General features: G+C 42.9%; 1 protein-coding gene across 3 annotated transcripts in view; it reads right to left on the reverse strand.

The window, feature by feature from the left end:
* ncoa1 (nuclear receptor coactivator 1) overlaps positions 1-25955 on the reverse strand; it is a 105365-nt gene that overhangs the window by 49452 nt on the left and 29958 nt on the right. Inside the window, exons 1-2 of one of the 3 annotated variants that reach the window (XM_014144566.2) lie at positions 25657-25917; positions 6439-6544 (exon numbers count right to left, since the gene is read on the reverse strand). In XM_014144566.2, coding sequence (XP_014000041.1) covers positions 6439-6527 — 89 coding nt within the window. In that variant the 5' untranslated portion in view covers positions 6528-6544; positions 25657-25917. Of the gene's footprint in view, positions 1-6438; positions 6545-25086; positions 25604-25656; positions 25918-25955 lie in introns of those variants that run through there. The other 2 variants (XM_014144567.2, XM_014144565.2) reach the window with 2 other exon arrangements.

Consider the following 25955-nt stretch of genomic DNA (forward strand, 5'->3'; position numbering starts at 1 on the left):
GTGCTTCTAATCTAAGCTCGTTACCTGTATAAAAGACACCTGGGAGCTAGAAATCTTTCTGATGGAGAGGGGGTCAAATACTTATTTCCCTCATTAAAATGCAAATCAATTTATAACATTTTTGACATGCGTTTTTCAGGATTTTTTGTTGTTGTTATTCTGTCTCTCACTGTTCAAATAAACCTACCATTAAAATTATAGACTGATCATTTCTTTGTCAGTGGGCAAACGTACAAAATCAGCAGGGGATCAAATACTTTTTTCCCTCACTGTACAAGCCCTCAGTCCAGCCTCTCTCAACCTATTGCGGACAGTCTGAGCACTGATGGAGGGATTGTGCGTTCCTGGTGTAACTCGGGCAGTTGTTGTTGCCATCCTGTACCTGTCCCGTGTGATGTTGCAAGGTGCAATAGATGGTATAAAATACAGTATTTACATGTGATATGAGTAATGTAAGATATGTAAACATGATTAAAGTGGCATTATTCAGAGTGGCATTGTATAAAGTGACTAGTGATCCATTTATTAAAGTGGCCAGAGATTTGGTCTCAATGTAGTTTGCCCCCGGTGATGCGTTGTGCAGACCGCACCACCGTCTGGAGAGCCTTGTGGTTGAGGGCAGTGCAGTTGCGTACCAGCCAGACAGGATGCTCTCGATTGTGCATCTGTAAAAGTGTGACAGGGTTTTGGGTGACAAGCCAAATTTCCTCAGCCTCCTGAGGTTGAAGAGGCGCTGTTGCGCCTTCTTCACCACACTGTCTGTGTGGGTGGACCATTTCAGTTTGTCTGTGATGTGTATGCAGAGGAACTTAACTTTCTACCTTCTCCACTGTTGTCCCTTCGATGTGGATAGGGTGGGGGTGCTCCCTCTGCTGTTTCCTGAAGTCCATGATCATCTCCTTTGTTTTGTTGACGTTGAGTGAGGTTGTTTTCCTGATGCCACACTCCGAGTGCCCTCACCTCCTCCCTGTAGGCTGTCTCGTCAATGATGGTAATCAAGCCCACTACTGTTGTGTCGTCTGCAAACTTGATGATTGAGTTGGAGGCGTGCATGGCCATGCAGTCGTGGGTGAACAGGGAGTACAGGAGGGGGCTGAGCACGCACCCATGTGGGGCCCCAGTGTTGAGGGTCAGCGAAGTGGAGAAGTTGTTTCCTACCTTCACCACCTGGGGGTGGCCCGTCAGGACCCAATTGCACAGGGCGGGGTGGAGACCCAGTGTCTCCAGCTTGATGATGAGCTTGGAGGGTACTATAGTGTTGAATGCTGACTATAGTCAATGAAAAGCATTCTTACATAGGCATTCTTTTTGTCCTTATGGGATAGGGCAGTGAGCAGTGTGATGGTGATTGCATCATCTGTGGACCTGTTGGGGCGGTATGCAAACTGAAGTGGGTCTAGAGTGGCCGGTAAGGTGGAGGTGATATGATCCTTGACTAGTCTCTCAAAGCACTTCATGATGACAGAAGTAAGTGCTACGGGGCGGTAGTCATTTAGTTCAGTTATCTTTGCCTTCTTGGGTACGGGAACAATGGTAGCCATCTTGAAGCATGTGGGGACAACAGACTGGGATAGGGAGCAATTGAATATGTCCGTAAACACACCAGCCAGCTGGTCTGCACATGTTCTAAGGATGCGGCTAGGGACTTTCGTCTGGGCCAGCAGCCTTGCGAGGGTTAACACGTTTAAATGTTTTACTTACGTCAACCAAGGAGGAGGGGGGGTGCAGTCCTTGTTAGCGGGCCGCGACAGTGGAACTGTATTATCCTCAAAGCGGGCAAAGCAGGTGTTTAGTTTGTCTGGAAACGTGACATCGGTGTCCGTGATGTGGCTGGTTTTCATTTTGTAGTTCATGATTTCCTGTAGACCCCATTTTTTACATTTTTTTACATTTTAGTAATTTAGCAGACGCTCTTATCCAAAGCGACTTACAGTAGGGAATGCATACATTTCATACAATTTCATACATTTCTTTTAAAAAATTATTATTATTATTATTTTTTTTTTTCTGTGCTGGCCCCCCGTGGGAATCGAACCCACAACCCTGGCGTTGCAAACACCATGCTCTACCAACTGAGCTACAGGGAAGGCTGTCACATACGTTTTGTGTCTGTGCCGTTGAATTGCGACTCCACCTTGTCCCTGTACTGGCATTTTGTTTGTTTGATTGCCTTGCGTAGGGAATAACTACACTGTTTATATTTAGCCATATTCCCAGACCACTTTCCACCGTTAAATGCGGTGGATCGCGCTTTCAGTTTTGAGCGAATGCCGCCATCCATCCACAGTTTCTGGTTAGGGTAGGTTTTAATAGTCACAGTGGGTACAACATCTCCAATGCACTTCTTTATAAACACTCACCAAGTCAGCGTATAGGTTGATGTTGTTCTCTGAGGCTGACTGGAACATATTCCAGTCCGGGTGATCAAAATAATCTTGAAGTGTGGCTTCCGATTGGTCGGACCAGCGTTGAATGGTTCTCGTCACTGGTACATCCTGTTTGAGTTTCTGCCTATAAGATGGTAGGAGCAAGATGGCATTGTGGTCGGATTTGTCGAAGGGAGGGCTTTGTAGTCATTGCGGAAGTTGGAGTAGCAGTGGTTAAGGGTATTGCCCAAGCACGTAGCGCAACCAATATGCTGGTAGAATTTAGGTAGCATTGTTCTCAAATTTGCTTTGTTAAAATCCCCAGTTACAATAAATGCAGCCTCAGGATATATGGTTTCCAGTTTGTATATAGTCTAGTGAAGTTCCTTGGTGGCCGTCTTGGTGTCTGCTTGAGGGGGAATGTACATAGCTGTGACTATAACTGACGAGAATTCTCTTGGTAGGTACAATGGCCAGTATTTGATTGTAAGGAGTTCTAAGTCGAGTGAGCAGAAGGACTTTAGTTCCTGTATGTTGTTATGATTACACCATGGGTCGTTAATCATGAAGCATACACCCCCGCCCTTCCTCTTCCCAGAGAGCGTGTTTATCTCTGTCGGGGCGATGCATGGAGAGCCATGTTTCCGTGAAACAGAGAATGTTTCGATCTCTGATGTCTCTCTGGGAGGCAACTCTTGTTCGAATTTCGTCTACCTTGTTGTCAAGAGACTGGACATTGGCTAGTAGTATACTTGGGAGCGGTGGGCGATGTGCACGTCTACGGAGTCTGACCAGGTGGCCGCTTCGTCTTCCTCCTCTGCGGCGCGGTCAGTCACAGTGGTCAGGTATTCTGCCACTGTGTATTCTCTGTTTAGGGACAAATAGCATTCTAGTTTGCTCTGTTTTTTTGTTAACTTGTTATGGATAGGGGGCAGTATTTTCACGGCCGGATTAAAAAAACGTACTCGATTTAATCTGGTTATTACTCCTGCCCAGAAACTAGAATATGCATTTAATTATTAGCCTTGGATAGAAAACACTCCAAAGTTTCTAAAACTGTTTGAATGGTGTCTGTGAGTATAACAGAACTCAAATGGCAGGCCAAAACCTGAGAAGATTCTGTACAGGAAGTACCCTGTCTGACCATTTCTTGGCCTTCTTCGCCATCTCTATCCAAAACAGGGGATTTCTGCTGTAACGTGACATTTTCTAATGCTCCCATAGGCTCTCAGACGGCGCCAGAACGTTGAATGATGACTTTGCAGGCCATGGCTGAAAAACAGTAGCGCATTTGGTAAGTGGTCGATCTGAGAACAATGAGACTGGCGCACGCGTGCACAAGACGACTCCATGTTTACATTTTCAGTCTTTGAACGAAAACAACGACTCCCGGTCGGAATATTATCGCTTTTTTACGAGAAAAATTGCATAAAAATTTATTTTAAACAGCGTTTGACATGCTTCGAAGTACGGTAATGGAATATCTTGAAAAGTTTTTGTCACGATACGCGCCGGGCGCGTCACCCTTCGGATAGTGTCTTGAACGCACAACAAAACGCCGCTATTTGGATATAACTATGGATTATTTGGAACCAAAACAACATTGGGTGATGAAGTAGAAGTCCTGGGAGTGCATTCTGACGAAGAACAGCAAAGGTAATCCAATTTTTCTTAGAGTAAATTTGAGTTTGGTGAGTACCAAACTTGGTGGGTGTCAAAATAGCTAGCCATGATGGCCGGGCTATCTACTCAGAATATTGCAAAATGTGCTTTCACCGAAAAGCTATTTTAAAATCGGACACCGCGATTGCATAAAGGAGTTCTGTATCTATAATTCTTAAAATAATTGTTATGTTTTTTGTGAACGTTTATCGTGAGTAATTTAGTAAATTCACCGGAAGTGTTCGGTGGGAATGCTAGTTCTGAACGTCACATGCTAATGTAAAAAGCTGGTTTTTGATATAAATATGAACTTGATTGAACAAAACATGCATGTATTGTATAACATAATGTCCTAGGCGTGTCATCTGATGAAGATCATCAAAAGGTTAGTGCTGCATTTAGCTGTGGTTTTGTTTTTTGTGACATTATATGCTAGCTTGAAAAATGGGTGTCTGATTATTTCTGGCTGGGTACTCTGCTGACATAATCTAATGTTTTGCTTTCACTGTAAAGCCTTTTTGAAATCGGACAGAGTGGTTAGATAAAGGAGAGTCTTGTCTTTAAAATGCTGTAAAATAGTCATATGTTTGAAAAATGGAAGTTTTCGGATTTTCGAGGAGTTTGTATTTCGCGCCACGCCCGTCATTGGATATTGGAGCAGGTGTTCCGCTAGCGGAACGTCTAGATGTAAGACTATGTGCCAAGTAATTCTCTTTTTGTTTTCTCATGATTTGGTTGGGTCTATTTGTGTTGCTGTCCTGGGGGTCTGTTTGTGTTTGTGAGCAGAGCCCCAGGACCAACTTGCTTAATGGCTCTTTTCTGGATTTTGATAATGAGCGGGTATCATCCTAATTCTGCTTTGCATGCATTATTTGGTGTTTTAAGTTGTACACAGAGGCTATTTTTGCTGAATTCTGCATGCAGTCTCAATTTGGTGTTTGTCCCATTTTGTGAATTATTGGTCGGTGGGCGGACCCTAGACCCTCTCTCTCTCTCTCTCTCTCAGAGACACAGGGTCGTCTCGTTACCTTGGGGGCCGATCAGAGCTCCCAGGGCTGCTTGGTGGGTGGGCTGGAATCCCGGGCCTGGAGCCAGGCCACAGGGCAGGCACGCTCAAACACACACACACACACACACACACACACACACACACACACACACACAGGGGAGGCGCATGCATTCACACTCAATCGCACACGTATACACACAGTGGATGCGCTCACATCCACACCCACACTCTAGCAGCAGCCCAGCAGCTAACTGGGTTAGCCTAGCACTGACAGCTGGGAATGACTACTAGCTCTGCACTGACCATGTGTGAGATATAAGAGGAATGCAGGGACTGACTACGGATCAGCTTGACCTTCTCTCAAATTCCACCAACGGAAGAATACACGTTTAGCGCGCTGAATCTGAAAGTAAGTTGCAGAAGAAATGTGGTAAACATGATAAAATATATATGAGCGATACTTGAGAAGTGAGGAGGATAGAATGGGATTGATAAGGGCTGTTCTGCTAGCAGTTATTAAAACTGTGTCTTCGGCAATCCCTGGCCCACAGGCTAATATGTGTGTGTGAGGGGGAGTGAGTGCACATATAACTGCTTATGTGTGCGTACATACAATAACTATGTGTGAGTGTATGTGTGTCTGTATATGTGAGTGTATGTATGTGTGTGTATTGTATGTATATGCAAGTGAGTGAGTGTTGGAGACGAGAGCACTGAAAGTAGGTCAGTGCATTGCCAAGGCTGCTTGTGCGCAGGCGTGCTGCGTGTGGTGTGTGTAGGGTGTGTGCAGGTCAGGCGCTGTGTGGGGTTGCTGTAGAAACAGAAAGGCAGCTCTGTACTGTGCTGTGCTTTACAGTGCTGTTGATCAGACTGCAGTTACATTAGCCTATTGAGGCCTTGTAGAGGAGACCCAAGCTATAACTCAGCAAGACAGATCAGCCTGCTCCAGTCCAACACCACAGACACACAATCCTCCTTGGCAACCTACATCCACTAACACAGCGTCTGTAGGGCCAAATCAGCACACATTGCCTACTTTCTCAAAATCTTTCAAATTCTTACACAAATCTCCCTTTGACATAACTGCATGATTACACAATAATTCAAGTTTAATATGTGTGTGCTAGCAGTGTGTACGTCATGTTGAGATTCTGCCCTTACTGTGCTCTTGGCACAAACTCCTATTCCTCAACACCAACAGGGTATGTGAAACATGTGGCCATAGAAGCGGGTAGTGAAAGACCAATATGACATAAGTATGACCCATAGAAAGCAAGTGAAAAGTTGCCTTGCTACCCAAACTCCTTGCCCCGTCCAAACGCTAGATCATCCTCATCATCATTGTCCTTCGTTCTGGATGAGAGGGTCTGCGTGACTAACATGAATGCACTGTGTTCTTACCTCTGGCCTGAGATGTCGCATAGCGAGCCCTTCCTCTTACGAGGCTCTGACGTGGCAGGGTCCAGGGCCCTTTCCCCTACAGCACTCATTCTGAGCTTCAGCACACCTGGGGAGAGAAGAGGACTGAGTCAGAACCAGGTCAGGCATCTGAAGCGAATGGGACCCCTCCGATCACACACACACACCTATCGCTGTCTTAATCAGTGTTCATTTTATCCACCCCCTGGCCTTGCCCTGCAGCCCTAACCCAAGCAGGGTTATCGGTAGTGGGTCTGTGCTGGGGGGTTTGATGGGGATTTCTAAGGCTGGCTACTTGGCTGAGGGTCACAGGCATGTACTGTAACTGTAGGGGAGACATACAGCACCAGAGATCAAAGACTAAGACTGGTTAAATTAAAGAGGCCTGTCCCGTGCAGATTTGTGGCGCTGGAATTCGCAGTGATCCATCACAGCTGTTGTTAATGAAAAAGACAAAAAATGTCAACTCATATTTGTACGTCACACTGACTGGCGTTGGTAAAGAGTCATGGAGTTTATTAGGGGTTTCCATAATGCCCAAATATAGCCCGAAGTGCTGTTATGGCTGATTTTTGTTTAGCTGTGATTGTTTTTTCCCTTGGTTGACTCTTTGGCCTCCTTTATGCTCCACGAGCAGTGCGATGTCTGATTGTGGTTCAACATTAACTATGGTTTGTGTTTGTCTGCAGCCATATACGTACTACGTATATGAGGCTGCAGACACTGTTTGGTCAACCTTTGGTCGACCGCTGTGACAACGTGGTCAGATGGCTGTGTGTGGTTGCCTCCCCACTGGCCCCACAGGATCTGTTGTTGATTTGCAGAGCACCGCAGGACGCTACCTCTCTCTCTCTCTCTCTCTCTGCATTAGGTGTTGTCAGTAACTAGCTGTAGCCATGGCAACTGGACACACAGGCAAGTGTCTTTCAGTGAGGGAATTCTACACATCTGTCTGACTGAGAAGAACAGTTCTAAAACATCAGTCTCATGAAAGTATGGATCATACCTAACCTACATTACATACCATGGATCATACCTAACCTACATTACATACCATGGATCATACCTAACCTACATTACATACCATGGATCATACCTAACCTACATTACATACCATGGATCATACCTAACCTACATTACATACCATGGATCATACCTAACCTGCATAACATACCATGGATCACACCGGTCCTACAGATTGGAAATACAACACATATGTACAGTACACGCACACACCAGGGTTGTGCTCAATTCCGAATTGACTCCCATTCAACTCATGAGTTGAAATTCAAATGGAATGGACCACACCCCACAGGATGTAGAATTTGAGTTTGAGTGACAGGTAATAGAATTTAAATCAGTGCAATTCAAAAGAAATTCCATTCAGTCGTAGAACATTAGAGTTTCACTGAATCACTTCTCTCTAGAAACAATGTTCATATACTTTTCAAATCTAAGTTTATTGGCCACGTACACAGTTTAGCAGATGTTAGTGGATGCAGCAAAATGCTTATGTAAGAAATGACACTTAAAAAAAACTAAATACTTCAATGTTGTCTAGGAGCTAGAAACAGGGCAACCGTGTTATCCGACGCCATCTTGAAACTTTTGACCTTAGTGCTTAAAATAGCCAATTATATTTCCACCAACCATTTCATTTGTGTGGCTTCTTTTTGAAGGCCGTAGGGTAAACTTGAGGGTTAAACTAATGCATTCTGGGAAATGTAGTATTTTCCCAATATAGAAAATTATTTAAGTGATTAATGAAATAGAATATTCACATACAGTGCCTTCAGAAAGTATTCACACCCCTTTACTTTTTCAAAATGTTAAAATGGAATAGATTAAAATGGAATAGATTTTGTGTCACTGGCCTACACACAATACAACATAATTTGAAAGTGATAATGTTTTTAGAAATGTTTACAAATTAATAAAAATTATAAGCCAAAATGTCTTGGGTCAATAAGTATTCAACCCCTTTGTAATGGCAAGCCTAAATAAGTTCAGGAGTAAAAATGTGCTTAACAAGTCACATAATAAGTTGTTGCATGGACTCACTGTGTGTGCAATGACAGTGTTTAACATTATTTTTTAAATGACTACCTCATCTCTGTACCCCACACAATTATCTGTAAGGTTGGTCCCTCAGTCGAGCAGTGAATTTCAAAACACAGATTCAACCACAAAGACCAGGGTCGTTTTTCAATGCCTCGCAATGAAGGTGTCACCTTATTGGTCTATTAACTAATTTACCACCTGGTGATGGCACCAGGGATGCCAAAACTCCATCTAACCAGAACAGGCTGACATTTCAGGCAGTCGTTTCAAACAGATCTTACACTAAATGGGCATTGTCATTTTCAGTTTCACAGTATTATCCCAACCTCTTCTTATGTTGGATCCCGCAACGCAGTTGGCATCAGTTGCTGGGACTGCTTGTATCTTTCCAGTGATCCTGCCGACCAAGGACGGGTCTGAGGAGCTATTTGGTGTCGTAGCTAGCCTAGCTACTAGCTAGCTCGACATCAAGCTAGCGAGGTGTTCTTGAACGCAGCCCGCGATGCGGTTAGCCATTGTGGCTGGGGCAGCGGATTGTCCCGGGTTTGTGGCTGTCTAGATCCCTGCTGTTTGTTGTTGGCAATTTTCCCTGTGACCTGCCCTGTCTGGAACTGCGAGGAGTAACAGCCTAACATACGTTGCTAGCTACCATGACAAAGACCAAAGCCGACGGGAGTACCGTTGAGGACAGTGCCAGTGGTGTCTCTCTATCACACGTGAAGGACCTTTTAACTTCTTCGAGCTAGGGGGCAGTATTCGGAAGTTTGGATGAATGAGGTGCCCAAAGTAAACTGCCTGTTACTCAGGCCCAGAAGCTAGGATATGCATATAATTGGTAGTATTGGATAGAAAACAGTCTAAAGTTTCCAAAACTTTAGAAAATAATGTCTGTGAGTATAACAAAACTGATATGGCAGGCGAAAACCCGAGGACAGTCCATCCAGAATTTTTCTTTTTTTCAGCTCACCTCTGATTACAATGGCTGGGAATGGGAATATAAAAGGAAGTCCTCCCAGAATGTAGTTCCTAGGGTTTCCACTAGATGTCAACAGTCTTTGGCTTACATCTGACTGTCTTACTTACTGCAAATTGAGAAATTGTGACTAAACTCAACAAAAAGGAGAAGAGACTTCATTATGAAGCCAAGATCAATGATATAAAAAATTATGGAAAAAAACTTGAGTACTTTAAATTCAATTATGGGCAGAAAGACAAATTCAACTCCATCTTTCATTGAATCAGATGGCTTATTCATCACAAAACCATTTGATATTGCCAATTATTTTAATGATTATTTCATTGGCAAAGCGGGCAAACTTAGGCAGGAAATGGCCACGACAAACAGTGAGCAATAATATTCATGCATAAAAAAACTAATAATGAAAAGAAAAGTAGTGCAAGTTTGAATTTTGTAAAGTTAGTTTGGGAGAGGTGAAAAAATTATTGTTAACGATCAATAATGACAAACCTCCTGGCATTGACAACTTAGATGGAAAGCTACTGAGGATGGTATCTGACTCTAAAGTCACTCCTATTGGTCATATCTTTAATCTGACCCTAGAGGAAAGTCTTTGTCCTCAGGCCTGGAGGGAAGCCAAAGTAATTCCGCTACCCAAGAGTGGTAAAGCAGCCTTTACTGGTTCTAACAGCAGACCTATAGGCTTGCTGCCAGCTCTTAGCAAACGGTTGGGAAAAAATTGTTTGACCAAATACAATGCTATTTCTCTGTAAACAAATGAACAACAGACTTTCAGCATGCTTACAGAGAAGGGCACTCAACATGTACTGCACTGACAAATGACTGATTATTGGTTGAAAAAAAATTATAATAAGAAGATTGTGGGAGCTGTACTGTTAGATTTCAGTGCAGCCTTTGATATTATTGACGTGAAAAAACGTAAGTGCTGTGGCTTTTCGACCTCTGCCATATTGTGGATTCAGAGCTATCAGAGCTAATATAACTCAAAGGGTTTTCTTTGATGGAAGTGTCTCTAATGTAAAACCTGTCAAGTGTGGGGTACCGCAGGGCAGCTCTCTAGGCCCTCTACTCTTTTCTATGTTTACCAATGACCTGCCACTGGCATTAAACAATGCATGTGTGTCCATGTATGCTGATGATTCAACCATATAAACATCAGCAACCACAGCTAAAGAAGTCACTGAAACCCTTAACAAAGAGTTGCAGTCTGTTTTGGAATGGGTGGCCAGTAATAAACTGGTCCTGAACATCTCTAAAACTAAGAGCACTGTATTTGGTACAAATCATTCCTTAAGTGCTAGACCTCAGGTGAATCTGGTAATGAATGGTGTGGCTGTTGAACAAGTTGAGGAGACTAAATTATTTGGCGTTACCTTAGATCGTAAACTGTCATGGTCAAAACATATAGATTCAATGGTTGCAAAGATGGGGAGAGGTCTAGCCGTAATAAAGAGATGCTCTGCTTTTTTGACACCACACTCCAAAAAGCAAGTTCTGCAGGCTCTAGTTTTGTCTAATCTTGATTATTGTCCAGTCATGTGGTCCAGTGCAGCTAGGAAATACTTAGTCAAGCCTTAGTCAAGTGTTGAAAATCCAAAATTGTTTGCATAGTCAACTTACACCCAGTTCTGACACACACACTTATCCCAACAGACATGCCACCAGGGGTCTTTTCACAATCCCCAAATCCAGAACAAATTCAAGAAAACGTACAGTATTATATAGAGCCCTTATTGCATGGAACTTCCTTCCATCTCATATTGCTCAAATAAACAGCAAACCTGGTTTCAAATAACAGATAAAGCAACACCTCGCGGCAAAACGCCTCTCCCCTATTTGACCTAGACAGTTTGTGTGTATACATTGATGTGTAGGCTACGTGTGCCTTTTTAAAATGTATGTAGTTCTGTCTTTGAGCTGTTCTTTATAATGATGTTCTATATTATGTAATTCTGTATTATGTTTCATGTTTTGTGAGGACCCCAGGAAGAGTAGCTGCTACTTTTGCAACAGCTAAAGGGGGATCCTAATAAAAAAACAATACCTATTGGTAGAGGGTTACAATTTTTTAAAAAGCAGACATTGAATATCCCTTTGAGCATGGTTAAGTTTTTATTACATTTTTGGATTGTGTATCAATACACCAAGTGACTAAAAAGATACAGGTGTCCTTCCTAACTCAGTTGCTGGAGAGGAAGGAAACCACTGAGGATGGATCAACAACATTGCAATTACTCCACAAAGCTAACCTAAATAACAGAGTGAAAAGAAGGAAGCCTGTACAGAATAAACATATTCCAAAACATGCATTCTGTTTGCAATACTGCACTAAAGTAAAGCTGCAAAAAATGTGGCAAAGAAATTAACTTTTTGTCCTGAATACAAAGCGTGAGTACCACTCTTCATATTTTCAAGTATGGCGGTGGCTGCATCATGTTATGGGTATGCTTGTCATCGGCAAGACCTGGGAGTTTAATAGGATAAAAAGAAACAGAATAGAGCTAAGCAAAGGCAAAATCAGAAAGGAGAACATGATTCATTTCTGAACTGAGCACAAGCCTGGCACATACACACATCATTGGTATGGCCAGTGTCAACAGCAGCCAGTGCTCTGGTGTATAGTTCAGTGTGCTGCATTCCTGACGGGGGGCCACTGTGACTGGCGTTATTCAGGACCTCTCAGACCAAGACTCGCCCCCCCGTGTCCCCTCCACCACCACCCTCTCCCAGCTCACTCAAGCTTTGATCCAAAGGCACCGAAACAAGCCGCTATTGTCACAGCACAGAAACCCAGGGCAGCCGTGCAGCGCGCAGGACGGCCCTAATCCCCACTAGCCTCATTTGCAGCATTTCACCTCAAATCAGAGGCTCCAACATAGGCCAAAATAGCAGCCCCTTACAATTCAACCCAGGCTGGAAAGGTAATACCTTATAAACAGTCCAGCAAACAACAACACAAACACCTCAGAAGTCAAAACACCAACACCATAGACAGGACAAAACAAGACTGCAGCTACCTTAGACACATGCCAAACACTGCATGCACACACACACAAACAATAGCGTCAACAGCGACAAAAGCTTGACATCTCACCCTCTGAAATTGCCCTACAGTCCATCCTGCCTTTAGGACAATTTTTATTTTACTAGGCAAGTCAGTTCAGAACAAATTCTTATTTACAATGACGGCCTACCCCGGCCAAACCCTGACCCGGGCGATGCTGGGCCAATTACGTGCCGCCCTATGGGACTCCCAATCACGGCCGGTTGTGATACAGCCTGGAATTGAACCAGGGTCTGTAGTGACGCCTCTGGTGCATTAGACAGGGGCGCCACTCGGGAGCAAAGGCCCTAGATGGGCCTTTCCATATTAATGTATGAGACTTATACAAACACTGAGAGTTTGGTGCCAGTGGTCAATGAGATGATTCTGTTGTGCTCATTAAATAATGGTCGACATGTTTACTGTGGTTGGTTCTCACACACAATGGTCTGCTCAACTTAATGAACCAGATTCTCCAACACAAGCCCCAAGGCCAGCTAAAAACGTTTTACACTGAAGCCGAGCATTGAAGCCACATAACAATGGTTTCCAGATATTATAGAAATCTACACTGAAATTAGCATTTCATGTGCAGGCAGCTATATTAGAATCAGCCCAGTCCGCTGCAGCTCATTTTTTTATTTAACCTTCATTTAACTAGCCACAGCGCAGAGGTTTGAAGACATCTGTCTTCTTGCCTACAGTACTGTATCCCTGTGAAGTGTTCCTGCCTACAGTACTGTATCTCTGTTCTGCGTTCCTACCTACAGTACTGCTTCGGTGCCTACATGCATCCAACTCACTGAGTCCATTAGCAGCATGCTCTCTCAGCCAAGGTAAATAATGAATGGCAGTGCCAGTCAATGATCTGATCTACAAACAAATAATGATTATCACTATGAAAACAAATCACCCAGGACTAACACCCATGAGGCAAATCATGAATCAGCTGTGATGTATGTCACTTTCATTTTCACATTCATGCCAGGTTCAGCCGTTCCAGCTCTATTGTGTATTTATGACTAGTGTAAATTGTGTCAAATAATTCTGCATTAGCTGCCATTAATACTATGTAATGTCACCTTATTATTGAATTTAAAATAAACCATTCCCTCTCTCTCTGATTCTAGATGTGTGGTTTGGGGCAAAGTTCTGTTCAGGCTCAGCTTTGCTCCTGTCCCCTCTAGCATGGCTAGTTATCTGGGACTGTGATAGCTGCTGTCCGGGTTTGGAATGTGGGTGGGTTGCTCAGGCTGGTCCTTGAAGGACGACAGTCAGCAACACCTTTACACTGCACTGCACTAGGCTAGGCCTCATAGCTTGGTCTCGCTCACCTATAGATGCGGTAGAGGTCAATGGAATTCGACCCAAACAATGGAAATGCCATGGAAACATGTAAACGTGTGGGGGAAAGATCCCGAATATCCTCATTGCCCCCCAGCCAAAAAACAACTTTGACTTCCACCACCGATTTCTGTATGCTAGCTATGCAACCAGCTTATACAGTGAGGGAAAAAAGTATTTGATCCCCTGCTGATTTTGTACGTTTGCCCACTGACAAAGAAATGATCCGTTTATAATTTTAATGGTAGGTTTATTTGAACAGACAGAATAACAACAACAAAAATCCAGAAAAACGCATGTCAAAAATGTTATAAATTGATTTGCATTTTAATGAGGGAAATAAGTATTTGACCCCTCTGCAAAACATGACTTAGTACTTGGTGGAAACACCCTTGTTGGCAATCACAGATGTCAGACGTTTCTTGTAGTTGGCCACCAGGTTTGCACACATCTCAGGAGGGATTTTCTCCAACTCCTCTTTGCAGATCTTCTCCAAGTCATTAAGGTTTCGAGGCTGACGTTTGGCAACTCGAACGTTCAGCTCCCTCCACAGATTTTCTATGGGATTATGGTCTGGAGACTGGCTAGGCCACTCCAGGACCTTAATGTGCTTCTTCTTGAGCCACTCCTTTGTTGCCTTGGCCGTGTGTTTTGGGTCACTGTCATGCTAGAATACCCATCCACGACCCATTTTTAATGCCCTGGCTGAGGGAAGGAGGTTCTCACTCAAGATTTGACGGTACATGGCCCCGTCCATCGTCCCTTTGATGCGGTGAAGTTGTCCTGTCCCCTTAGCAGAAAAACACCCCCAAAGCATAATGTTTCCACCTCCATGTTTGACGGTGGGGATGGTGTTCTTGGGGTCATAGGCAGCATTCCTCCTCCTCCTCCAAACACGGTCAGTTGAGTTGATGCCAAAGAGCTCCATTTTGGTCTCATCTGACCACAACACTTTCACCCAGTTGTCCTCTGAATCATTCAGATGTTCATTGGCAAACTTCAGACGGGCATGTATATGTGCTTTCTTGAGCAGGGGGACCTTGCGGGCGCTGCAGGATTTCAGTCCTTCACGGCGTAGTGTGTTACCAATTGTTTCCTTGGTGACTATGGTCCCAGCTGCCTTGAGATCATTGACAAGATCCACCCGTGTAGTTCTGGGCTGATTCCTCACCGCTCTCATGATCATTGCAACTCCACGAGGTGAGATCTTGCATGGAGCCCCAGGCCGAGGGAGATTGTCTTGTAGCCCATTCCAGCCTTGTGTAGGTCGACAATCTTGTCCCTGACATCTGTGGAGAGCTCTTTGGTCTTGGCCATGGTGGAGAGTTTGGAATCTGATTGATTCATTGCTTCTGTGGACAGGTGTCTTTTATACAGGTAACAAGCTGAGATTAGGAGCACTCCCTTTAAGAGTGTGCTCCTAATCTCAGCTCGTTACCTGTATAAAAAGACACCTGGGAGCCAGAAATCTTTCTGATTGAGAGGGGGTCAAATACTTATTTCCCTCATTAAAATGCAAATCAATTTATAACATTTCTGACATGCGTTTTTCTGGATTTTTTTGTTGTTATTTTGTCTCTCACTGTTCAAATAAACCTACCATTAAAATTATAGACTGATCATTTCTTTGTCAGTGGGCAAACGTACAAAATCAGCAGGGGATCAAATACTTTTTTCCCCTCATTGTATGATTGGGAGTTAGCATTTTGCTGTCACTTCTTCTAAACCTGAAAAGGAACAACTAAATGTTATGCAGTGAAAACAGCCAAATATATCCAAATGTGCCAATTATTAACAACAGCCTGCCATAAAATGACCAGTATTCAGTCCTGCTTGACTAACAGTGTTCTGGTACTATGCTTGAATTGCTTATTCATCTCAACAAAAACAAAATCACACATTGCTGTTGGGAATCCATTACTACATTTTTCATAGGTTTACTCTGTTTAACCCCAGAGGTGGAGGGTCAGGGTCTCTACTAAAGGAAGACTGACAGTCCTAGCTCTCTCATAAACACAATCCCATATTGAACTCACTGACTGAACTGAAAACAGGCAAATACAGGCGAGGGCCGAGGCAAATATACTGTTCTGTATGTAAACAGCCACACAGGCTACAACAACATATTATTTTCACAATGGAGAGCAACCATGTAGACTGGACTTGGGACGCACGAACACACAAACACATAGCTAAGCAATCTACGAAAAGGTATTAATGGGTGATTATGTTTAGATAAAAACATAAAAGTGAGATCCAGACAGTTAGGACTTTGTTGGCCTATATAACGTGGGCCTATACATTCCTGATAATCTGATACTAAGGTGCAATTTAGCTAAAGTTATCTTGCTGGCTAGCTAGCCATTTAGCATAATTATTTTTAACCACACTTAAATGATAAATGTATCCAAAATCCAGAAACTCCCAAGTGATCCCATACATTAAAACTAGTTTGCCCTCTCCCTCCCTGTAGTGCTGTACTGAAACAGCTGTAAAAAAAAAAAACTGGTCACGTGACTCATGACGTTGCTGGATGCAGGCCTCGCTCTGCTCCGTTGCCAGTGAAATAATAATTCAGTGTGGACAAATTTGATGTTTTATTGAAAGTGTTCGGCCGAATTACCTATTAACTATCGGTTTAGAATTAACTATGGGTTTAGAGTCAGGAAATGTGTACTTTTCCACGTCAAACATTTGCGATTATTTTATATAATTATTTTTTGGAGCCGACTGCCACAGCAGCGGAGATGGGTAACAACTTCAGATGTGCACTTGTGGGAATCCCTGCGATGTAGAAACTTCACAATATGCCCATATAAGGACCTTAAGGTCACAGACAAAACAAATTTGGACGGACAAGGAGCTGGTGCGAAAGTTGATAAGGGTTAGGCATATCGCAAGTAAAGTGAGTTACGCAAAGTGGATAAAGAGTTGGCAGCAAGAGCAAGCTGGTGTTCGGTCCCTATCTGCACTTTATACAGGAAAGCAAGGGAAGAAGGCACCAAATTGTACAGTTTTCTGATAAAAGATATGAGACGAAGATGGTTCGTAACAATTTGAAATAGTAAATACGATGTACACTACCGGCCAAAAGTTTTAGAACACCTACTCATTCAAGGGTTTTTCCTTCTTTCTTTTTTACTATTTTCTACATTGTAGAATAACAGTGAAGACATCAAAACTATGAAATAACACATAAGGAATCATGAAGTATCCAAAACACTGTTAAACAAATCAAAATATATTTTTTATTTGAGATTCTTCAAATAGCCACCCTTCGCCTTGATGACAGCTTTGCACACGCTTAGCATTCTCTCAACCAGCTTCATGAGGTAGTCACCAGGAAAGTATTTTATTAACACGTGTGCCTTGTTAAAAGTTAATTCGTGGAATTACTTTCCTTCTTAATGCGTTTGAACCAATCAGTTGTGTTGTGACAAGGTAAGGGGGTATACCGAAGATAGCCCTATTTGGTAAAATACCTAGTCCATATTATGGCAAGAACAGATCAAATAAGCAAAGAGAAACAACCAGAGGGTTGGACTCGAGTCACATGACTTGGACTCGAGTCACAAATATGATGACTTGCAACTCGACTTTGACTTTAACACCAATGACTCGTGACTTGACTTGGACTTGAGCTTTATGACTCGACCTGACTTGATATCCTCCCCAAGCCCAAATATTAAAAATGTTGCTATTAAAAAAAGTGTGCAGCGCATCAACTCTTCATTTAACGGATTACAGTTTGAATCGGACAGCAGCCAATCAAATTGTGCCAGCTGAGAAAAAGTTGTGCGTAGCAGTCCACAGGAACGTCGGCGGGTGAATTCAGATGCAGCCCTTGGAAAGATGATACCCCCCCCAAAAAAAATGTGGATATAAAGATGACGCTGTATCAACAAAAAACGGATTGCAACTTGCAAAACATGCGGGAAGAAAATTACAGACAGAGGCGCAACAATTTCCAACTTTGTTCGACATTTGAAGCTGCACAAAGAACGGTAAGTCATGGCTAATATAGCCGACAGCTATATATTTTATTACTTTACTAGCATAGGCTAACGTAACGTTAAATCAATGAGCCTCCACACAGTCAGTCAGTGCGGGAACGTGATCACTGCACCCAAGATTGAGCTACAACTGGCTAGGCAGTTGGTAGCCTAAATCCTGCCTGATGTTACTGCTGTTCCTAAAACCATTGACATACGTTAGCCTACTGTAACCACACAGAGAGAGTGTGTGTGTGTGTGTGTGTAAGGTTTGGCGATTGTGTACAAGCATACATCGCCTGATTGCGCCCCATAGCGATCCTCGATCACTATGGGGGTGGGGTGTATTTCTCATGGCTACCCATGTATTTCCACGGAAATATAACATTTATTTGGAAAGTAAAAAAATATATAGATATTTTTAAAAGCATTCATGATTTGCATAAATGTAATATACTAACTTACTCTTGTTAAAAATATGAAATAGCATTACATTTGGTGAAGAGCACATTATGACTTGTTTAGGACTCGAAACTCAAAGTTTAGGACTTGAGTCTTGACTTGATACTTGACGGTCTTGACTCGGACTTGCCTGTCTTGACTTGGGACTTGAGTGCTAAGACTTGAGACTTACTTGTGACTTGTAAGACAATGACTTGGCCCACCTCTGGAAATGACAATCCATCATTACTTTAAGACATGAAGGTCATTCAATATGGAAAATGTCATGAACTTTGAAAATTTCTTCAAGTACAGTCGCAAAAACTATCAAGTACTATGATGAAACTGGCTCTCATGAGGTCCGCCACAGGAAAGGAAGACCCAGAGTTACCTCTGCTGCAGAGTGTTCATTAGAGTTCATTAGAGTTACCAGCCTCAAATTGCTGCCCAAATAAATGCTTCACAGAGTTCAAGTAACAGACACATGTCAACTGTTCAGAGGAGACTGCATGAACCAGGCCTTCATGGTCAAATTTCTGCAAAGAAACCACAACTAAAGGACACCAATAAGAAGAAGTGACTTGCTTGGGCCAAGAAACACGAGCAATGGACATTAGACTGGTGGAAATCTGTCCTTCAGTCTGATTAGTCCAAATGTGAGATTTTTGGTTCCAACTGCCGTGTCTTTGAGAGACACGGTGTGGGTGAACAGATGATCTCCACATGTGTATTTCCCACCGTAAAGCATGGAGGAGGTGGTGTGATGGTGCATTGCTGGTGACACCGTCTGTAATTTTTAGAATTCAAGGCACACTTAACCAGCATAGCTACCACAGCATTCTGCAGCGATACACCATCCCATCTGGTTTGGTCTTAGTGGGACTATCATTTGTTTTTCAACAGGTCAATGACTCAACACACCTTCAGGCTGTGTAAGGGCCATTTGACCAAGGAGAGTGATGGAGTGCTGCATCAGATGACCTGGCCTCCACAATCACCCTACCTCAACCCAGTTGAGATGGTTTGGGATGAGTCGGACCGCAGAGTGAAGGAAAAACAGCCAACAAGTGCTCAGCATATGTGGGAAATTCAAGACTGTTGGAAAAGCATTCCAGGTGAAGCTGGTTGACAGAATGCCAAGAGTGTACAAATCTGTCAAGGCAAAGGGTAGCTATTTGAAGAAACTCAAATGTAAAATATATTTTGATTTGTTTAACACTTTTTTGGTTACCACATGATTCCATGTGTTATTTCATAGTTTCAATGTCTTCATTATTATTCTACAATGTAGAAAATAGTAAAAAATAAAGAAAAACCCTTCAATGAGTAGGTATTCTAAAACTTTTGACCGGTAGTGTAAATACTCCTGAAGCTGCGTGTAGCAAATGCTTCATTGACAAAGGCACTTTTGAAAAGACAAAGTGAACATGCGAAGGTTTTTAACCTGATCCTTGAAGTTCCCGGCATTCTTGTGTTATTGCCATTGCACCATATCATGTAGACATATAGGCCTAGGGTCTCTACAGGTTAGCATATCTGCCTTATGTATTTATGAAAAAGGGGGTTGGAGAGACAATACTTTTACCTTACATTGCAGAATAGAATAAAATTGAAAGTGTTATCGCATTCTGCTCGCTTTCTTTCATAAAATCAGGTTTGTGTCTCCAATTCCTTTTTTGAGAGACGGGAAAATGTTTCAAGGACACCGGAGTTTGTGTGGGCCGCAAAATCCCCATGGTCGCAAAAGAAAACAAACTGTTTCTCATCATCATTACGTTCCTCCATTTCTGTGTAGTCATGTATTAGAATTCTCTGCAGCAAAAACTTCCCTCATCTGTCGGCACTGGAGCGACATTGCCACAACTGCATCACCAGTCTGTGTTGATCCTGGGGATGGGTTGTGGCTGTGGCCCAGCTGCTGCAGCAGCTAGAACAGCGGTGACCATCTGAAGCTCAATATGCCTAAATTCTTCGTACGAATACTCAGGCTCAAAATTAATATGGTTAGATGACACCCTTGTCAACAGACAAATTTGTAGGTTGTTGTTTGCTTTGTATAACTAATGTTTACCGCTGTCTTCACTTCACTGCTGAAAAAATAGGAGCGTGACGTGCCGTTACTAAATAGGGATTCCTCCAAGTGCACAGGCGCAGTTGTTACCAATCTCCGCTGCTGTGGCAGTCAGCTACATAAAATAATTATGTTACCAGTCAAAAATGTGGACACACATACTCATTCAAGGGTTTTTCTTAATTTTTTACTATTATCTACATTGTAGAATAATAGTTAAGACATAAAAACTATGAAATAACACATGTGGAATCATGTAACCAAAAAAGTGTTAAACAAATCAAAATATATTTTAGTAGCCACCCTTTGCTTTCATGACAGCTTTGCACACTCTTGGTATTTTCTGAACCAGCTTCACCTGGAATGCTTTTCCAACAGTCTTGATGGAGTTCCCACATATGCTGAGCACTTGTTGGCTGCTTTTCCTTCACTCTGCGGTCCAACTCAACCCAAACCATCTCAATTCGGTTGAGGTCGGGTGATTGTGGAGGCCAGGTCATCTGATGCAGCACTCCATCACTCTCCTTCTTGGTCAAATGGCCCTTACACAGCCTGGAGGTATGTTGGGTCATTGTCCTGTTGAAAAACAAATGATAGTCCCACTAAGCCTAAACCAGATGGGATGGTGTTTTGCTGCAGAATGCTGTGGTACACATGCTGGCTAAGTGTGCCTTGAATTCTAAATAAATAAAAGACAGTGTCACCAGCAAAGCACCCCCACACCTCCTCATGCTTCACGGTGGGAACCTCACATGTGGAGATTATCAGTTCACCAACTCTGCGTCTCACAAAGACACGGATGTTGGAACCAAAAACCTCAAATTTGGACTCATCAGACCAAAGGACCAGTCTAACGTTCATTGCTCGTGTTTCTTGACCCAAGGAGGTGTCTTTTTCTTATTTGTGTCCTTGACTAGTGGTTTCTTTGCATGAAGGTCTGATTCAAATCAAATCAGATGTTATTTGTCGAATATAACAGGTATAATAGACCTTACAGCGAAATGCTTACTTACAAGCCCTTAACACTTATTTTTCTTAAAACTGCATTGTTGGTTAAGTAAAAAATAAGAAATAAAAGTAACAAAATAATTAAAGAGCAGCAGTAAATAACAATAGTTAGGCTATATACAGAGGGTACCGGTACAGAGTCAATGTGCGGGGGCACCGATTAGTCGGGGTAATTGAGGTAATATGTACATGTAGGTAGAGTTAAAGTGACTATGCATAGATATTACACAGAGAGTAGCAGCAGCGTAAAAGAGGAGGGGAGCAATGCAAATAGTCTGGGAAGCCATTTGATTAGCTGTTCACACAATCTCCTCTGAACAGTTGATGTTGAGATGTGTCTATTACTTGAACTGTGAAGCATTTATTTGGGCTGCAATTTCTGAGGCTGCTAACTCTAATGAACTCATCCTCTGCAGCAGAGGTAACTCTGGGTCTTCCTTTCCTGTGGTCGGTCCTCATGAGAGCCAGTTTCATCATAGTGCTTGATGGTTTTTGCGACTGCACTTGAAGAAACTTTCAAAGTTCTCAACATTTTCCGTATTGACTGACCTTCATGTCTTAAAGGAATGATGGACTGTCGTTTCTCTTTAATTATTTGAGCTGTTCTTGCCATAATATGGGCTTTTACCAAATAGGGCAATCTTCTGTATACCACCACTACCTTGTCACAACACAACTGATTGGCACAAATGTATTTCGAAAGAAAGAAATTCCACAAATGAAGTTAACAAGGCACCCCTGTTAATTGAAATGCATTCCAGATGACTGCCTCACGAAGCTGGTTGAGAGAATGCCAAGCGTGTGCAAAGCTGTCATCAAGGCAAAGGGTGGCTACTTTGAAGAATCTCAAATATAAAATATATTTAGATTTGTTTAACACGGTTTTGGTTACGACATGATTCAATATGTGTTATTTCATAGTTTTGATGTCTTCACTATTATTCTACAATGTAGAAAATAGTAAAAATAAAGAAAAACCTTGGAATGAGTAGGTGTGTCCAAACTTTTGACTGGTACTGTACATAAAATAATTACAAATATTTCAGTGAAAAAGTGCATATTTCCTGACTCAAAACCGATAGCTATTTTTGTTAAGTGCTAATTTAGCCAATACGCTTTCAATAAAACAATGAATTTGTCCACGCTTCGCTGATTTCTGAATCCTTAATTCACTGGCAACAGAGCAGAGCGAGGCCTGCATCCAGCAACGTCACGAGTCACGTGACCCCTTTTCAAACGATCAGTTAACAGTAATGATCCCATGTTCTAGCACTTCCAGGTTTGTGGCTTTGCCACCACTTCTCTCTCGGCATAATTTCCCATGGGCCTTTCTCTCTTCCACTGGGTTCCATGTCTGCTTTCCCCAAACCCACCTATCGCCTACTGTTTGTTTTTGTTAACTGTCCCTTGCCATCGCCACAACAGGCCTTAACACGGAACCCAAACCGGCTGCACGCGTGCGCCATCTTGCATACATTTATTTTGTCCCCCCACACCAAACGCGATCACGACACACAGGTTAAAATATCAAAACAAACTCTGAACCAAGGTTGAGATAGATGGTATACAGCTACGGACGAATTTACCATTGAACTACCGCAAAGGTTTTGACTTTGGTTTTGAAGCCAGAGGATAAGTCGGATTTCACTGTTAGTTTTACACACATTTTTCTTTTTTTACACCGTTTCAGTTAATAAAACGGACCACTGTTTATTTTTTCTGAAAGTACTGATGCTTGTACGCATTGTATGTGTGCTTACTGTGACCCCCTGATAGTGGCTACTAGCTACTTCCAAAGCCGTTGTGAAACAATAGTGCTTGGCAAGCGAGAGCGTGGGACACTGTGTCCCGGTGTTGTTGCTGTTCGTGCTCTCCCCATTAGTAGACTATCACGGTGACATCGAGATGGTTACAAATATTAGTTATTTTTCGTGTTGGCTACATGAAATAAAATCCGGACATCCATATAAACACTAAAGTAGCTGTCATCACATATTAAATGGGGAAACCAGTTAGTTAAAAGTATATTTGTAGTCATCGCCTAGGGACTCTAGCTAGCTAACTAACTTAACTCGCTAGCTATCTGTTGCCATAACAACGAGAGAATGACTTCTGTCCATAGCTGTATACCATCTAGTCATAACCCCAAAACAGCCCTTCCTGTCTGTGTATTGGTCTGCCCATACGGCCACAGCTGAAGTGTTCTCTCAGTCACACAACATAGGGCATGATGGCACCTGTCACAAACCACTAAGCTCGCATATATGTGTTTTTCTCTCACAAACACTAGGCTAGGCTGCTTTTGAATGGCTACATAATGCCTTGTTCTTCACGTGAGTAAATTAAAATAATTTTGGATTGGTATGCAGGCTCTGTGTACTATTCATTATTTTTCTTAAGACATGTCAACATGGTCTACAACTTCATAGACTATAAGCACATTTCAAGCTGTGTCCTCAAAATTTGCGGACACAGCTTGAAAGGTCCTTCCCATATTCCTCCTAAATTATCATTTTCATTCGAATTGGTTTTAACACTCCCTAATGAAATCTAAGCCACTTTCCAAATCATTTCCCCCTTGCATTACAATTTGCCATTGTCAAGTTCAGCTTCACAGCGTAAAATCCATCTCGCAATCAATAATCGCCAGTGTGACGATGTTGTACGTAAGTCACCATGTAGCCCAAAAATAGTCCAGTACAATAATACAAAGCACTATAATAGATAGGTTAGCTGGACGTCACGAGAAACGATGTGCATGCTTCAATGGGGCAGAAGACTGAGTTGTTGTGATTCTGGATGGCCAGATAGCTACCAATAATGACAACAAAACTGCCATCGTAAGTGACTCGTTTCAGCTAGTTTCATCTTGTTCTTGATACCATGTCTTGTTTTGAGGTGTTTTGACTGATTTCACGTCAATGCTAATATGGCTAAAATTCGCTAGCTAGCTAACTAACAACTGTAACAATGTATGAGACAACAAGTGCTCATTTGTGCAAATGTATTTATGTTTTCAATAAACATTGGAGACAAAATATAGTTTACATGTCAATAATCTATGCCAACCAGTCTGTTTTGCACACATCGGTTTTGTTGCTAAACAACGAACCCATCTATTAGGTGGATGAGTCATAAGTATGTAATACATAGGCTAGTATGAGCTAACTGAATAACATTTAGACATCTGAATTACATGACAAAAATGCAGCCCATGTGACGGCCCCTGAAACCACATGGTCAGGGGTAGAGCTGAGCACAAACTCAACATGCTGTGGAGTGGGAAAAAAAAGAAAAGCTAAATCCAAGGTGGGTTTAAAGACACACACACACACACACACACACACACACACATTGGAGCAACCTTTGCAAGTCTCACAAATCCCTCTCTCCCCACCTAAAGCTCAATGCTGGCTGAGAAAAACTAAAAACACACACCTCCAACGACACTCTGCAAAACATGTAGCTGCCTACTCACTCATTCCGAAACACAAATAGCAAGAGGCCCTTTACCCCACCCCCCCTACTCATTATTCAGAAAACAAACACACACACACACACACACACACACACAAAAAACAACAGACCACATACACTGTAACCTAAAGGTAAACAACCAGCTCAAGCCAAAAGTAAAGAGAGAAAGTGAGAGAAGAGAAAATAGGAGCAACCCAGTAAGAGATCCACGCACCTGAAGCCCAGCTCAGCTAAGCTCGGCCTAGCGTTGGTCTATATGTGTATGTGTGTGTGACGTAGAGGAGACCGGCAGTCAGTCAGTCGAGGAACAAGCAGGTGCCAGGCAGCAGCCTCACAGAGCGGGCTGAGAGCAAAAGAAGAAGCTGCAGTCCACGGCCAGAGCACTAACTCGTCCAACAGCATGGGCTTTGGGAGAGGCAGAACACCGCCACAAGCTCTCCATTCCACAGGCTGGCTGCTATCCCCATGTCTCCTCTCTTTAACTGAGCTCTCCAGGCCTCGCTCGTTCGCTCACACCACGGTATTCTAATCACCTCCCTCACAGACAGAACAGCAATGTATGGCAATAAGAGAGGACAGCCCACCACGGAGAGAAAAAGAGGGGGAGGTGGTTGTGAACTCAGTCCCCAAGCACTGTGAATGGAGGGAGACTGTGGCAGCGAGAGGACAGTTCACAAGGAGAGACCCCTCGTGGAGGAGCCTTGGGGAGCTTAACCGCGCACACTTTAGGAACGGACTTATCCCCCATGCTTTACTGCACACAGGACTCCCCCCTCCCACTCACCCTGGCTGAAATGGTTTGCTCCATGAGAAGCTGCTCAGTCACTGTTGCCGGGTCCCTCCTCCCTGAAATATAGGACACAGCAGGAAAATGTATACGGTTTGCCTGAATGCAGTAACACAGGCCTAGCTGGGCCTGTATGGATGACTCAAAGCACCGCTTTATCTCCACTCCACTGTATCCTGAATGGTTTGCAAACAACTTGTTTCAAATTACAGCAGTAATCAAAACGGAGGCAGTTGTAGAATTAAGGCCCATCCACATACGTTGTGTGAATTTTTTAAGGGACCTCAAAACGTGAG

The sequence above is a fragment of the Salmo salar genome, chromosome ssa15 (assembly GCF_905237065.1).
Source record: "Salmo salar chromosome ssa15, Ssal_v3.1, whole genome shotgun sequence".
Classification (NCBI taxonomy): Eukaryota; Metazoa; Chordata; class Actinopteri; order Salmoniformes; family Salmonidae; genus Salmo; species Salmo salar.